The 17,428-nt window shown below is 43.7% G+C and overlaps 1 protein-coding gene across 3 annotated transcripts in view; it reads left to right on the plus strand.

The window, feature by feature from the left end:
* The window catches only part of LOC147124153 (leptin receptor overlapping transcript-like 1), a 49,107-nt gene that overhangs the window by 18,734 nt on the left and 12,945 nt on the right, over positions 1-17,428 (plus strand). The window contains exon 4 of one of the 3 annotated variants that reach the window (XM_085982866.1): positions 7,888-9,738. The exons of the other annotated variants lie outside the window; for them this stretch is intronic. Within the exon in view, the coding sequence (XP_085838992.1) occupies positions 7,888-7,926 (39 nt within the window). The 3' untranslated portion in view covers positions 7,927-9,738. Of the gene's footprint in view, positions 1-7,887; positions 9,739-17,428 lie in introns of those variants that run through there. 3 annotated transcript variants of the gene reach the window in all.

Consider the following 17,428-nt stretch of genomic DNA (forward strand, 5'->3'; position numbering starts at 1 on the left):
CGAGATGCTCCCCCACTGTGACATTCTCCATTTGACGCACTTCCTGTTCTTTTTTGCACTAAAAGACAGCAAAGGCTCCTTCTCTTCTCCATTAAATGAACAATGACACATGCAAGCACTTTATCTTTTTAAGCTCTGTCCTCCCTTCAGCCCAGTGATGGAAGAGCCTGGAAGCTGTGAAATAATCAATTTCTTCCTGGAAATTGATGTGAACCATGAATCTTTGGACTTTTTCCTCAAGTAAATGATTAAATGTGGTAAATTTAAAAAAACATTATTGACAGTAACAAAGTTTGTGAGGATTTCCTGTCTGTAAGCTCTTGCTATCTCTCCACCCTCCTTTCCAAGTAATGGAAAGTCACTGAAAGTAACAGCCAGAAAGCCATTTGGGGGCTTGAAGATAAGAATAAATTTGTTTTTCTTTGCAAATGAAAACAGCATAATGCATGAACTTATAAACCTCCAAGGTATTTTTTTTGCAGGAAAAGTAATGTTACTGCATTAAAAAAAATCCTGCCCAGTGTTGTTCAGGAGAGGGATCTATATGAGGTTTTCCTGGGTCAACTCCTTGCACACTCATTGGCATAGTGATTGGAGTAAATCCTGTGTAAGATGGGTGTAATTTTCTAGAGTGCATGGAAACTGGAGTGCAGCCTTCAAAAAGACAGTTGTGGCTACACACTTCAGCTTCAGACAGGGGGATAACCAGGTAAGGAAAGAGCAGTGCTTGGCTCACTCACTTGACTCTTAACTTCACTGCATGTCTCATCAATCTTCACATCATACTTTTCAAGAAGGTCTACACCCTCTGTGATAAGGAACCAACAAGGCATTAGGGCCTGGCACATAAGAACAACACAGAATGTTTCTGATTCAAACCTCCAAGCCCTCCTTGCAGAAATTGAATTTGGGAGACAGTCTCCTGGGTGTCCATGTCAGCAAGACTGCCAGGAATGCCACTTGTGCCACCTGGAGGGAGGTGCATTGGCACTGAGTACCAACTCTCTCATTCCCCCAGGATAGTTCCAGGTGCTGCAAGAAGTTCAGTGACCTCACCAGGGCAGACAAGGTAACACACTGGACACTCATCTTTTTATTCCTTACCCACCTTTGGAACCAGTACACTCTTCACTTTCTTCAAGCAACACTTGCACAACTACCCCTTCACAATGCACTCTGGTTAAGGATAGTCTGTACCTTGGAATATTGCACTATAGCTACCCAACTCCTCTAACAGCAATTACTCCTATGCTCAACTCTAAAACACCTTCCTGCACTTTAAAAGGATAATATCCTAACATCTCTTACTTCAGCTCTCCCATGCCACTTGGCACACAGTCCGGAACTGTTAGCCTTCCCTCGTGCTCTTATCTCCTTGCAAGAGAAAATGGCGTACAAAGCCCACCAGAGGCAGGCTATTGGAGGGGGTATCCCCTCATGCCATGGAGCTCTTGGGGAGATAGTCTGCTTTTGTTGTGGAAGATGGTGAAGTCGGCAGCATATTGACGATGCCTGAACATCTAAACTGCTACCCTGACATCCCTGTGAAGCACCACACAGACACAGCCTTCTACCAACGGTGTAATGCTCACACATTCTTAGCCCCTAGCCTCTCTTCCTGCACATCCACTACAGCAAAATAGGATACAGGAGGAGGAAAGTGATGATGAGGAAGAGAAAGAACAGAAATGCAACAACACCGAGTCAAGTACAATGATAATGAGGTTGATAATAAAGAGGGAGATGACAGCGGTCTGCAGCCCACTGAGACTTCCTGCTCAGTGTCCCTCTGCTCCAACCCACTTGAACTCACCCTCCGAGACTTGCTTCCTCACTTTCCAGGCACCAGCTCAGATAATTTCACCTGGGGGCAATTAGATAGTGTTAGTGAGAATGTGGCACCTTCCCAGCGGAAAAGGTTGACGATGGCGCACTGGACTCTGCAGCAGATCCCAGCTAAGAAGTGGCCAGGAAACAATTTGTATCTCCACTTCCATGGAAGCACTGACTACAGCTCCGGTGGCAATAGGGGAGAGAATAAAGAACAGCCTGTGGGAGATGTTACAGGGCTGCTCAGGAGCAAGGTCCAGTGATGCAACCAGCAGTGACTCCCTGACGGGAGATAAGGGCCACCTCAAATCCCATAACCCTTTTGTACAGCATGAACTGCCAGCCACTTCCCCTGATCCTGACCTTCAGGTTTCATCAGGAGAAGCACTAGAATAGGTGAAAGAAAAGCCTGGGGGAAGCATGGTATTAAGAAAGAGTAGGCTGACTTGTGTTTACTTAGTGCACATTCTATTTTAATAAAATGAAGTACTGACATGGCATTTTGTTATTCATACAGGAAATGATGCACATATTTGGATTTGACTTATTCACCAAGTGATAATGATTGGCTCACTCATGTAGGGGCAAAGAAGGCAGATGTGTTTTCATGTTGTAGGGTGGGTAGTGGATTGAGGCAGTGTCCAATTATTGGAAAGTGGGGAAGAAGGAGGTAAAGCTCTGGTGTCAAAGGCAGATTGTGTTACACAGAAGAGAAGGTTTGAGAGATGCACTCTCATGCCCCTTGTAACATTTACTGAGGAATACTTTGCGTGCAGGTCACCATGATGCTCGCCACCATGTCGTTCTAGATCCATCGAAGCCAGATTCTGCACGCCAGCAATGTTAAAATCCAACCCTTCTTGAATGGTGAATTTGTGAAGGGCACAGCTGGCTATAACTATTTGTGACACACAATCTGGAGCATACTGCAGAACCCTTCCCGGCCTCCAGGCAGCGAGGACGTGCCTTTAAGACCCCGATGATGTACTTGTCCAATCTAGTAGAGGCACATGCCTCGTCATCGCGCCACTCTTGACTAGGGTCATTATTTATGGAAGTAGGTGGTGGACTTTGTCACTCAGAAGCCGTCTGTTAGTGTGATTTTCATCCCTGAAGAGATAAGGGATGGCCAACCTTTGCAGTATGAAGGCATTCTGACAGCTTCTAGCATATCAGGTGTTGACATGAAGGCTCCTGTGCCTGTCACATACGATCTGCACTTTGAGCGAGTGGAAACCCTTCCCATTGATGGAGTGTTCTGCAAGAGCATGGAAAGCAAAGTGTCTGCCATTGATCGATTGCACTCTTGACCTTGGGGAAGCTGGCAACACTAAAAGTGCTGTCTTGCTGTGATGCCAAAGGTGATGAATTGCCTGCTGTCCTATAAAGGGCGCCAGTCACCTGACGAATGCGTGCTTGTACTGATGCTGCACAGTCACCTGTGGCTGCCTGAAATGACTGTGCCGTAAAGGTTGAGGGCAGTGGTCACCTTTATAACCACGCAGAGAGCAGGACGGGCAGATGAGCCTGACTGCTGTCGGTGACATACAATCGGGCAGCTTTTTGGTAAAGCTCCTACTTCATATGCACAATTCCTCAAAGATCCTCAGATGACCTGTGCTGCTTGTATGTTCTGTAGTGTTGGGGGTGAGTGGGCAGGGGAATATCTGGTGGGCTGATTCTCCTTTGCTCCTATCCTGTGCTTCCCCTCCATGGCGATGCCCATAGGAAGTGCCATACATGCTCCTGAGAAGCCCCCATTGTGAGTGGGGGTGGGACCCAAAATTTCCCAGTTGTCTGGACCTGTTCGAAGCAGGTGCAGGTATCTGTAGGCAACATAGCAAAAAAAAAGTTTCCCAGCTGCAGAAATCGCTATTCAAACTCTTCTTGGTCAGAGACTCCTTCCTCCTGTATCAGCTGATCCTGGTAGCTGCTGCTCCTCACAAATTGACTCCACGTTACGCAGAATGCATTAGAAGTGTAAAGCCAGGGTGCTGCCCCTCCTTTTCACAGTTGTAAATGAGGTCAGTCAGGACTCGGCGGGCAGATCACAGGAAGGAAACTCGGGGGAAGTGTCATGGTAGAAATCAGCCAGAAATGGCTTCTGTCCAAGTTTCCTGCTTAAAAAAAATTCCTGCACCATTTATGTCACTAATGTGCTGAAAACAGTGAGGATATTTACCCCCAAGGCTTGTATAAGAAAAAGAGCGCACGTGTGTGTGGAAATTTTATATTTTTTTTGTTTAGACTAAGAATTAGAAAGCAATTGTTTCTCTAAACAGAATTATTTATGCAGCTGTTATACCTTTTTTATCTGCAGTGGTAAGGAAATTATTTTATTTTCTCGGAACAAATCAAAAAAACATTGACTGCAGCGACCTCTTAAAACCTTTTTCCAAATTCTATATGTGGATATGTGCACCTCTCCTCCACTTCCAAACCCCAGCAACCCCCTTGCAGCACTGTGATCTCTGAGTTCTGACTTGATTTCTAGGATACTGTACAGTGTGCACTTCCTATAAAGATTTTCCAGTCACTCCTTTTTGCATTGGATTTTTTTGTAATGCTCTTCTGTCATACTAAAATGTTCATACTGTTTTTGGAACTATTTCTTATTCTTAACTCTGGATCATTCTTGCGTGATTCACTTCTCCAGCAGTCAAAAAAATGGTTCCTGAATGCCTTGGTAATTTTTCTGCAGAAAGGATTTCAAAACAACAACAAGATCGAGCCCCAAGGATCTATCCTTAGTCCCCTCCTATTTCTCATCTACAAGCTGTCTCTCGGCAATATCCGAAAACACATCAGATTCCACATGTACGCTGACAACGTCCAGCTCGACCTCACCACCACCTCTCGACCGCTCCACTGCCTCTGATTTGTGACGCTGCTTGTCTGACACCCAGTATTGGATGAACAGAAATTTCCTCCAATTAAATATTGGGGAGGCTGAAGCCATTGCCTTTGGTCGCCACCACAAACTCTGTTCCCTAGCCACTGGCTCCAACCCTCTCTCTGGCCAGTGAAGCTGAACTGGACTGTTTGCAACCAGCATTCTTTTTGACCCCGAGTTGAGCTTCCGGCCACACATCCTCTCCATCACCAAGACCGCCTACTTCCACCTCCGTAATATTGCCCGTCTCTCCCCCCCACCACCTCAGCTCATCATCTGATGAAACCCTCATCCATGCCTTTGTTACCTCTAGACTCGACTATTCCAATGTTCTCCTGGCTGGCCTTCCGTCTTCCGCCCTCCGTAAATTTGAAAGAAAGAAAGTCTTGCATTTATATAGTGCTTTTCATGACCTCAGGTCATCCCAAAGTGCTTTATAGCCAATGAAGTACTTTTGAAGTGTAGTCACTGTTGTAATGTAGAAAACACGGCACCCAATTTGCACATAACAAGCAATATGATAATGACCAGATAATTTGTTTTTAGTGATGTTGATTGAGGGATAAATGTTGGCCAGGACACCTCCCCTGCTCTTCTTTGATTCTTGGGATCTTTTACATCCACCTGAGAAAGCAGACGGGGCCTCAGTTTAACGTCTCATTGAAAAGACGGCACCTCTGACAGTGCAGCACTCCCTCAGTACTGCACTGGAGTGTCATCCTAGATTTAGGTGCTCAAGTCTCTGGAGTGGGACTTGAACCCACAACCTTCTGACTCAGAGGCGAGAGTGCTACTCAGAGCCACAGCTGACACTACATGAGTTCATCCAAAACTCTGCTGCCCGTATCTTAACTCGCCAAGCCCCATTCACCCATAACCCATGTGCCCACTGACCTACATTGGCTCCCGGACCAGCAACCCTCAAATTTAAAATTCTTATCCTTGTGTTTAAATCCTTCCATGGCCTCACCCCATCCTATCTGCAACCTCCTGTAGCCCTACAACTCTCAGATCTCTGCGCTCCTCCAATTCTGGCCTCTTGCGCATCCCCAATTTTCATCGCTCCACCATTGGCAGCAGTGCCTTCAGTTTTCTAGGCCCTAAGCTCTGGAATTCCCTCCCTAAACCTTTCCACCTCTCGCCTCCTTCAAGTCACTTCTTAAAACCTACCACTTTGCTCAGGCTTTTGGTCACCTGGCCTACTATCGCTTTATGTGGCTCGACGTCAAATTTTGTTTTGATAATGCTTCTGAGAAGCACCTTGAGAAGTTTTGCTATCTTAAAGGCGCTACATAAAGGCAAGTTGCTGTTGTTGAAGTCTGTCTTGGAAGTCAATAAACATTCTTACCCCTTCTGGCTGTGAATAGAAGGTGATTTTTTTTTTAAAAGGCAGAGACAATCCAGTCCAGCAAAGGTTGTAAAGTCAGTCAGGTTTGAAGCAAAAAGCTGTATTGGCGAGCTTTGGCCAGGCTCAGAAGGTTGGTATGTAGGTGGGTAGTTGAGAATTATTTCGTTTAAGTTAAGATGATTCACTGATGTAATATTACAAAACAATAAATACGTGAATATAAGTTGTACTGATTGAACTAAGTGAATCTAAACCAAACTGATGCTCTGTATGTTCACTTCGTGTGAAATAAAGCAGCTTAACGATAGGTATTGACTTGGATAGAAAACTGGTTGGCAGACAGAAAGCAAAGAGTTGGAATAAACGGTTTTTTTTCCGAGTGGCAGGCAGTGACTAGTGGGGTACCGCAGGGATCAGTCCTTGGACCCCAGCTATTCACAATATATATTAATGATCTAGACAAGGTAACTAGATGTAATATCTCCAAATTTGCAGACGACACAAAGCTGGGTGGGCGTGTGTGCTGTGAGGAGGATGCCGAGAAACTCCAGGATGATTTGGACAGGTTGGGTGATTGGGCAGAAGCATGGCAGATGCAATATAACGTGGATAAATGCGAGGTTATCCACTTTGGTGGCAAAAACAGGAAGGCAGATTATTATCTGAATGGCAATAGATTGGGAGAAGGGGAAGTGCAACGAGACCTGGGTGTCCTTGTGCACCAGTCGCTGAAGGTAAGCATGCAGGTGCAGCAGGCGGGTAAGAAGGCAAATGGTATGTTGGCCTTCGTAGCGAGAGGGTTTGAGTACAGGAACAAGGATGTCTTGCTGCAGTTGTACAGGGCCTTGAGTATTGTGTGCAGTTTTGGTCGCCTTATCTGAGGAAGGAGTTCAGCGAAGATTCACCAGACTGATACCTGGGATGGCAGGAATGACGTATGAGGAGAGATTGGGTCGATTGGGCTTGTACTCGCTGGAGTTTAGAAGAATGAGAGGTGATCTCATTGAAACTTATAAAATTCTGACAGGACTGGACAGACTAGATGCAGGAAGGATGTTCCCGATGGTCGGGGAAGTCCAGAACCAGGGGTCACAGTCTAAGGATAAGGGGTATGCCATTTAGGACAGAAATGAGGAGGAATTTCTTCACCCAGAGAGTGGTGAACCTGTGGAATTCTCTACCACAGAAGGCAGTAGAGGCCAATTCATTAAATATATTCAAGTAGGAGTTGGATATATTTCTTAAGGCTAAAGGGATCAAGGGGTATGCGGAGAAAGCGGGGACCGGGTACTGAATTTGGATGATCAGCCATGATCACATTGAATGGCGGAGCAGGCTCGAGGGGCCGAATGGCCTACTCCCGCTCCTATCTTCTGTGATTCATATTAGGACTTGTCTCATCAAGGGTTTTCGCAGTCTGACTTCAAAGAGATTGAAGAAGCACATGTGCTGAAGGCATAAATATACAGATCAGATCACATAGGAGGCTTTGTATTTCACCCTTTGGTTGCGCTATCGTATAGTTAGATATTGGGCAGTACAAGCATGCCCATAAACGCAAGTTGCTCAGACCACTTGGCGAGTGATGAGCACAGCTGTACCTGAGACTTGTCTACGGTAAGACCCTAAACTTGTAACCGTACCAATAAACAACAGCAGAAACTGAATCAATCAAATCACTCCAACAATTTTATGAAGTTGCCTTTTAGTCTACATCTTGTATTTTCCTCCATTTTAAAAATGTACTTGTAAAAGTAAATTTTTTTTAACAAAAATCTGCATAAAATGCTTTGACACAGTTATGTTTTAAATCCAGGCAAATGTTTTCCTGGACGGGTCTGCTCCTATGTCATGAGCCTGAGGTTCAATTTGGAGTTCTTGGCTGGATCTGCAATAATTAGTTTGTGCTTTGCTGATCATTTTATTTGTAAATGTCTCTGTGCTTCCTGATTGCTATCTGTGTGAATGACTGTAAACTCCCTCCCAACTCCAGAATGCAGATTAAGAATGGACAACTCCAGAAGAAAGTGGGGTAACTGCATTTGTTCTGTATTAAAAACTTTAGAACAGCCCAGATAGTTTCGGTTGCTATATTTGAGGGTTGTTTACAGCACACTAGCGGTGCGGTAAATGGAACTTCAATTCATGGCAAATTTCCAAGTGGAATCCACATTTTGTAAATGTACAGAATGTCTAAATGGTTACAGCAGCTGTCAATTTATAATTAGAACTCAAATATTGTTTAAGTAAACTGATATTTGTAACTGATAATATATTTATCTGAATGCACGCAGCATTCGTAACAAAATTGACGAGTTGACAGTGCAAATAACTACACATGGGTATGATCTGGTGGCCATTACGGAAACATGGCTGCAAGATAATCATGACTGGGAACTAAACATACAAGGGTATTTGACAATTAGGAAGGACAGACAGGAAGGAAAGGGAGGTGGGGTTGCTATGTTAATCAAGGATGGAATCACTGTAATAGTCAGAAATGATATTGGGTCAAAGGATCAAGATGGTGAAACAGTTTGGGTGGAGATAAGGAATAATAAGGGGAAAAAGTCACTAGTGGGCGTAGTCTATAGGCCTCCTAACAGTTGCAACTCTGTTGGTCGGAGTATAAATCAGGAAATAGTTGGGGCTTGTAATAAGGGAACAGCTATAATCATGGGGGATTTTAACTTTCATATTGACTGGACTAATCAAATTGGGCATGGCAGCATTGAGGAAGAGTTCAGAGAGTGTATTAGGGACGGGTTCCTTGAGCAGTATATAACTGAACCAACCAGGGGGCAGGCAATCTTAGATCTGGTCCTGTGTAATGAGACAGGATTAATAAAAAATGTCCTAGTAAAGGATCCCCTGGAATGAGTGACCATAATATGGTTGAATTCCAAATTCAGTTCGAGGGTGAGAGTTGGATCTCAAACCAGCGTACTAAGCTTAAATAAAGGAGACTATGAAGGTATGAGAGTAGAATTGACTAAAGTGGACTGGGAAAACAGATTAAAGTGTAAGACGGCACAAGAGCAGTGGTCTACATTCAAGGAGATATTTCACATCTTTCAAGATAAATATATTCCACTGAGGAAAAAGGGGAGTAAAAGAAAAGACAGCCATCCATGGCTTAGTAAAGTAATAAAGGATAGTATTCGACTGAAAACAAGGGCATATAAATTAGCCAAATCTAGTGGGAGGATAGAAGATTGGGAAGCATTTAAAAGCCAGCAAACAATAACTAAAAGATTAATTAAGAAAGGGAAGATAGATTATGAAAGTAAACTAGCAAAAAATATAAAAACAGATAGCAAGAGTTTCTACAGCTATATAAAAAGAAAAAGGGTGGCTAAAGTGAACGTTGGTCCCTTAGAGGATGGGACCGGGAAACTAGTGGTGGGGAACATGGAGATGGCAAAGACGCTGAACAAATATTTTGTATCAGTCTTTACAGTAGAGGACACTAAAAATATCCCAACACTGGACAAACGGGGCAATTGGGGGGGAGGAGCTAAACACGATTAAAATCACTAAAGAGATGGTACTCAGTAAAATAATGGGACTTAAGGCGGATAAATCCCCCGGACCTGATGGCCTACATCCTAGGGTCTTGAGAGAAGTGGCGGTAGGGATTGTGGATGCATTGGTGATCATTTTCCAGAACTCCCTGGACTCAGGAAAGGTCCCGGCAGATTGGAAAACTGCTAATGTAACACCCTTATTTAAGAAGGGAAGTAGACAAAAAGCTGGAAACTATAGACCAGTTAGCCTAACATCTGTGGTTGGCAAAATGTTGGAGTCCATTATTAAGGAAACAGTAACAGAGCATTTGGATAAACATAATTTAATAGGACAGAGTCAGCATGGTTTTACGAAGGGGAAGTCATGTTTGACAAATTTGCTCGAATTCTTTGAGGATGTAACATACAGGGTGGATAAAGGGGAACCAGTGGATGTAGTGTATTTGGACTTCCAAAAGGCATTTGACAAGGTTCCACACAAGATTACCGATCAAGATAAAAAAATCACGGGATTGGGGTAATATACTGGCATGGGTGGAAGATTGGCTATCTAACAGAAAACAAAGAGTTGGGATAAATGGTTCGTTCTCGGGCTGGCAATCAGTAACTAGTGGTGTCCCACAGGGATCAGTGCTGGGACCCCAACTCTTTACAATCTATATTAACGATTTGGAGGAAGGGACCGAGTGCAACATATCCAAGTTTGCCGACGATACAAAGATGGGAGGGAAAGCAGTGAGTGAGGAGGACATAAAAAACCTGCAAAAGGACATAGACAGGCTAAGTGAGTGGGCAGAGATTTGGCAGATGCAATATAATGTTGGAAAGTGTGAGGTTATGCACTTTGGCAGAAAAAATCAATGAGCAAGTTATTATCTAAATGGAGAGAAACTGCAAAGTGCTACAGTACAAAGGGATCTGGGGGTCCTGGTGCATGAAACACAAAAAGTTAGTATGCAGGTGCAGCAGGTGATCAGGAAGGCCAATGGAATCTTGGCTTTTATTGCAAGGGGGATGGAGTATAAAAACAGGGAAGTCTTGCTGCAGTTATACAGGGTATTGGTGAGGCCACACCTGGAATACTGTGTACAGTTTTGGTTTCCATATTTAAGAAAAGATATACTTGCTGTCGAGGCGGTTCAGAGAAGGTTCACTCGGTTGGTTCCAGAGATGAGGGGGTTGACTTATGAGGAAAGGTTGGGACTCTACTCATTGGAGTTCAGAAGAATGAGAGGAAATCTTATCGAAACATAAAAGATTGTGAGGGGGCTTGATCGGGTGGATGCGGTGAGGATGTTTCCACTGATGGGTGAGACTAGAACTAGGGGGCATAATCTTAGAATAAGGGGCTGCCCTTTCAAAACTGAGATGAGGAGAAACGTCTTCACTCAGAGGGTAGTAAATCTATGGAATTTGCTACCCCAGAGAGCTGTGGAAGCTGCAACATTAAATACATTTAAAATGGAGATAGACATTTTCCTAGCAGATAAGGGAATTAGGGGTTACGGGGAGAGGGCAGGGAAGTGGACGTGAATCTAGATTCAGATCAGCCATGATCCTATTTAATGGCGGAGCAGGCCCGAGGGGCCGTATGGCCTACTCCTGCTCCTATTTCTTATGTTCTTATTCATCTGCAGAAACCAAATAATTCATTGCTTCTGGGGAGATGTCGCAAACCAGTTTTCAAATGCTTTCACTGGAGATGTGAACTCCTCCCTCCACCACTGTCACCTCTGTCTCACTGTGAGCAAGGTCACAGGAATGCATTACAAATGATACGACAGCACGCAGTTCCTGGTCTGTAATGCATTGGTGTCACTTTTTGATTGGCTGAAACTGAAAAAGAAAATCATAACTCTGAACTACCCAAACTTGCCTGTAGCTTCAGACTTCTGGAAATCTCTCAAATGTAAAACACTCAATGCAATCACTTTATAAAAAAAAAAAAATTTGAAAATCCTCTCAGTAACTGAAATCTTTCATCCCTAAAATGTTTGTAATGCTGTAAAGGTGTATTGTACACAATTAAACTTTATTAAGTTGTTTCTTGTATCTTTGAGCACCATCATCAAGGTTTTTACTTGAATGTCTTGGCCTCACCCACAACCCTGGACTTGCAGTTACTATTTGTCTCGCGTCAATCGTTCTTTGAATGTAATTCCCTGGATACTGCAGTTTGACTGTATGCAGGGCATTTCCCAGCCTATGTCAAAACAATTCTCTGTATAGCTTGAAGCCTCTTTCCTTATGCTACAACAATATTTCTAAGTTTAATTTTTCAAATAATTTGAAGACAGGCTGGGGCATTCATTTTAGCAGCTTTATTCAGGTAAAGTTTCATATTCAAAATATTACGTCCTTAATTTTTATTTTAGCGAAAAAGTCTGTGTGCCAGAATTCTTACAGTATATTGGGAAAGTTTTCTTTGCACAAATCTGATGGCAACAAATGATTAATTTTATGTCTTTTAACAGAAGTAAGCAATGGTTACTTTAGGAAAATTATAGATTTTTCATGACTGACAGCAAAACCGACCATTGCGAGTCAGCCACAAAAAGCTACAGAATTAATTTTAAAAGCTTTCTTCAAGTAAGGATTCAGATTTTCATTATCGAATTATTTATTTTTACTTCAGAGAGAAATCATGTTTTTCCTCATGCTGTCAAATTAGTTTTTTTTTAACTCTTCCAAACACAAACCAAATTAATTGAATTTTGTAAGTTTTTCAGGTAAACATAATGGGTTTTATTACTATTATGTGTTTTGTTAATATTTAGCAGATGTAGACATTCTGGTTAATCACAGCTCTAGGTGCGAGTGAAAATGCTCTGCTCCCCACACTGGTGCCCATTAACTGCACGATCCACCTTCGAACTGTTCCTTTCCCAAGTGTCAACTGTTCCCAATGCTTACATTCCAAACTGCTGACTTAACCCCTCAACTTCTCCCAAACTCACTACCTTCCCCCAAATTTTTGCCCCACCAATTACTATCCTCCAGCATTCACTTGTCCTAGTACTACTGTAATCACTGTATACCCCATCTTGACTGTTCACTGCCTCTTTGTTACTTACTTCTCTATCCCAGGTACTCACTATCCCCAAATCCTCACTACAGGAAACTTTGTGCTATCCGGCACCAACGGGACCGAGCTGTTGCCATCCCATCAAAACTGCCGGACAAACCAGCGCTAATGTTGAAACATACAGAGATTTTGAGCTCCGTATCTGGCAACAAACCCTGTTGCTTAGCAACAGGTTCTAAACAGTCGGCCGTACCTTGCAAGTGTCTCTGTAGCTTAGCAACAGCTTCAGCGAGACCTTGCAGAGCTTGACTGTTGAGAAAAAAAGCAATGAAAAGAAAAAAAAAACTAACTAAACGGCTCCTGATTTTTGCCGGTGGCTCGAGCATTCCGGACAGTTAACCTCCGGATAATACAAAGTTTCCTGTACTTTCTTCCCCCAATTGCTCACAGCTAATCACTATTCCCCACAACTGCTCTTTCACCCTCTCAAATAATCCTTAGAAACCCAGCACCTTTCTCCAAATAACTCTGTTCAACACCACAATATATCCACTTGCTTATAAGCAGTGCACTTCAGCTTCTCATTGTACCCTTTAGTTTATATTTCCTTTCCGTTCTTCCTACCAAAATGTATCACTTTGCACTTTTCTGCGTCAAATTTCATCTGCCACGTGTCCGCCCATTCCACCAGCTTGTCTGGCTTCTTGAAGTCTATCACTACCCCCTCACTGTTCACTGTACTTCCAAGTTTTGTCTCATCTGCAAATTTTGAAATTGTGCCTTGTACACCCAATTCTAAGTCGTTAATATATATCAAGAAAAGCAGTGGTCCGAGTACCAACCACAGTGGTCCTAATACCAACGTGGCAGTCAATTTGCACACAACCACGTCCCATAACCTGCAATTTCGCGGTTTCCTCCTTTTCTCTCTTTTTCTCCTTCTCACACTCGCACATATGCCTCTTTTTTTATTAAAAAAAAAATCCTTTTCCTGAATAAAGCTTTTGCAATTTGTCTTCTACTTTTCTTCAAATAAGAGGAACATTGGAACAGTTGGGCTGGCCATACTGCTGATGCATTCATGGGAATTGTGTGCATTGTACATACTCAGACAGCAGGATCTGTCTTTAACTCAGAGTCAGAATTCTGGGCAAAGATATAAAATTCACATCCAGGCTTTTGAGAGAGGCTGATGCCTTCCAGTAAAAACTTTAATTACAGTATTAAAATATACCAACAGCAATTGAATGGCTAAAGTTAAACAGCTTATTGTGAAAGATTGCATTGTTTGATTATTTTATTTTAAATCTTATTTTGGACATTAGACATTCCAGTTACTGAGGGGGAAGAAATGGCAGACATTTTTTTGAAACTTTGGAGTGAATTGATTGATTTGCCTTTTTTATTGGTAGGTTCTCTTGACTGGTTAAACAAAATTGGTTGTTTTCATAAGTCCTTACTAGTTTCTCATTGACCCCCGTCTGCCCTGTCAGATGGCTGTAAAAGATCCCATGGCACTATTTTGAAGAAGAGAAGGAGTTATCCCTCGTGTCCTAGTCAATAGTTATCCCTCAACCAACATCACTAAAAAACAGATAATCTGGTCATTATCACATTGCTATTTGTGGCACCTTGCTGTGTGCAAATTGGTTGCTGCGTTTCCTACATTACAATAGTGACTACACTTGGCTCTGAAGCGCTTTGGGATGTCCTGGGGTTGTGAAAGGCACTATATAAATGCAAGTCTTTCAAGACGGCTGGAAATGAAGTCAATTGTAGTGGGTGGCCGACGGTACCTGGTGCACTTGTACCGATGACCTCAGCTATGCAAGTGGCTTTGATACTGTGCCCTCTCAGTTGGAAAAATTAGCGTATCTGCTGGGTCGTGCATTAGAAAGGGAGATGGGTGTCTCCCCATCGCTCAAGAACATCTGCCCAAGAGCTACCCTCTACCTAGTTTAGCCTGTGAGCTGACGCAGTTGCCCAGGGTGTGGCCATCGCTGTGCACAAGTGACTACTAGGAGTTCTAGGTCAGAGTTGTGCGCAGCATTGAAGACCAGAGTTGGGAGTCCATCCATTGGGGATGTAGTTGACTCCTAGTTAACGATGCTACTCCTTATGCTAAACATTAGACCCTGGTGTTTTACTTTAAGGCAGTCAAGTGTGACAGGGAAATGTTGACATCTTACAAATATTGTCATATAAAGTGCGAAAAATCACTAAAGAGGAAGTAAACTTAATGTGTACAGGAAGTGAGTACCACTGCAACACTTACTTTGCAAATCAACCTCATATTAAACATGAGGAATCAGGACCAAGTGTATTCTTCAAGTGGGGTGTTATATCTCAGACTTTTAACAATTTTTTCACAAAGGATTTGTAAGAAGATTTACCTTTTAGAAGCACTTTGTTGAAAGGCAGTTAACGTGCTGTGAGCGCAGAGTTGGGAGAATCTGCTAAATGCAGTGCCTTGCTAAACAGAGTGGCGATGGGAATTGGTGAGTGGGAATTCGGTACAGAGGGCGAAGGAAGTGCTAAGTACATTAAACCAAGAGGTAACAGTAAATATATAAATAATCAGAGTAATTAATTAAATCTACTGGAATAAAATTAAGTAGAGGATACCAACAATAAAGAGATCCAAATTGCATTAAGTAAAAATCTGGTATACATAAATAATTGAATAATAAATAGGAGTAAGGGGATACTAAACTAAAAACACATATGTAACATAAGTAGATAGACTTTTAAGCAAAATGATGGGACAGCTGACACCCGTTAGCTGCAATTCTTGTGGCATGTGGGAACTCCAGAATGCTGCATGTGTTCTAAATAACCACTTATGCAGGAAGTGTCACCAGATGCTCAAGCTCAGGGTTTCTGTGAACTTGAGGATAGCTGGAGATCCTGCAGTGCATCTGGGAGTCTGAGAATTTCCTAGAGCGCTCATTCCAGGAGTGGTAATCCTGCAGCTACAGAGAGTTTAGGAAGCAAGTAAGTGGGTGGCCATCTGGCAGGGTAAGAAGAGGGAGGCAGTGCAGGAATTCTCCGGGCGTGTGGCACTCTCAGACCGGTTTTCACTGAGGGTGCTGACATCTCGCGGAAGTGCGGTCTCGAGCACATCCATGGCACTGTGGGGCAAATGACTGTACAGGAGGGCACAGCAAAGTGTAGAAATGCAATGGTCATAGGGGATTCAATAGTCGGGGATAGACAGGCATTTTTGCAACTGACGCAAGTCCTGCATGGTGTGTTGCTTCCTTGGTGCCAGGGTAAAGGACATCACTGAGAGGGTGCAGAACATTTTGAGTGGGCAAGGGAAACATCCAAAAGTTGTGGTCCATGTGAGAACCAAGGACATAGGAAGGAAAAGGGTTGCGGTCCTGCAGTCAGAGTTTCAGAAGCTTGGGAGGAAATTAAAGAGCAGCATCTCAAAGATAGTAATCTCTCAATTATTCCCAGTTTCACACGCTAGTAAGAATAGTACAATAAGACAGGTTAATGCGTAGCTGGAGAAATGGTGCAGGAAGGAGGACTTCAGATTCCTGGGGCATAGCGACCTGTTCAAGATGGACAGGTTGCACCTCAACAGAACTGGGACCAATATCTTCATGGAAGGTCAACTAGTGCTAGAGAGTGGAAATTATGGAGACTGACCACAATCCTCCTTAGATATGGATGGTGCCAGAGGACTGGAGGATTGCAAATGTTACACCCCTGTTTTAAAAATAAATAAATAAATAAGCGGGATAAACCAACAACTACAGGCCAGTCAGCCTCTTGTCAGTGGTGGGGAAACTTTTAAAGACAATAATCCACGACAAAAATTAATTGGCATTTGGCAAAGTATTATATATAAAAGGATATGTTTCTGTCTGTCTCTCTGGCCGGCTATACAATCAAAAGTTATAGAGCGTACCTACACATATGTTATATCAAAAGAAAGCTCATCATTAGGGGACTCTTGTAGGTGTATTTACTTTTTGCTCGGACAAAAATTGTGCCGACGGTATCCAAAAAACGTTCATAATTCCTCTCATTATCCGCTCATTTGCATCGAGTGGGGGTGGGCCATCCTACAGTTGAGTGACGTGATGATTGACCAATCCTACAGTTCAGTGACCTGACGGTTGACCAATCGGTGCGTGTGTGGGCGGGGCCTTATCATTCTGAACCGAGGTGAGTCGCCGCCATCTTGATTCCAAACTTTTCATTTCTTTTTCCCACTTTCTGCGTGTTTCTTTTCAAATCTACATTTCCAGGAAAAAAAAAGTTGCTTTTAAAACACACATTGTTTTTTAAAAAAGTTAATTAATTTGTAAATCTTTTCTCTAACATCTAGAAATTTCCTACCTTTCACCGTTTTTCCAGGCCTGTAAGCCTGGGCCTCTTGCCCAGCCACGCCCGAGCTAGGCACGCCCGAGCTAGGCACCTCCCGTCGCGCTCAACAAGCGGCTCGCGATCGCCGCCATCTTTGTGAAGGCTGGAGGGGGCGGGCCTCAGCCGAGCGTCGCCACCGCCGCCATCTTAGTAAAGGCGGGTGGGGCAGGAGTCAGAGCGCGCGACTCGAGTCCGGCCGGGCCTCACGCGGTAGGTTGCGCGGCGGCGTCTCTCCTCTTGAAGCCGGCTCGGGAGATCGGGGCTGTGGTGGCGGGGCTCGGGAGATCGGGGGGGGGTGGCAAGCCTCGGGAGATGGGGGGAGGGGAGGGGCGGGGCTCGGGAGATTGGCGCTCAGGTGATCGGGGGCGGGGCTCGGGGACTCCGCCTCCCCTTTCCCTCTTCCCCCTTCTCCCCCATCCTTCCCC

Source organism: Somniosus microcephalus, chromosome 1, assembly GCF_052327205.1.
Source record: "Somniosus microcephalus isolate GS21.2 chromosome 1, FLI_Smic_1.0, whole genome shotgun sequence".
NCBI classification, from domain to species: Eukaryota; Metazoa; Chordata; class Chondrichthyes; order Squaliformes; family Somniosidae; genus Somniosus; species Somniosus microcephalus.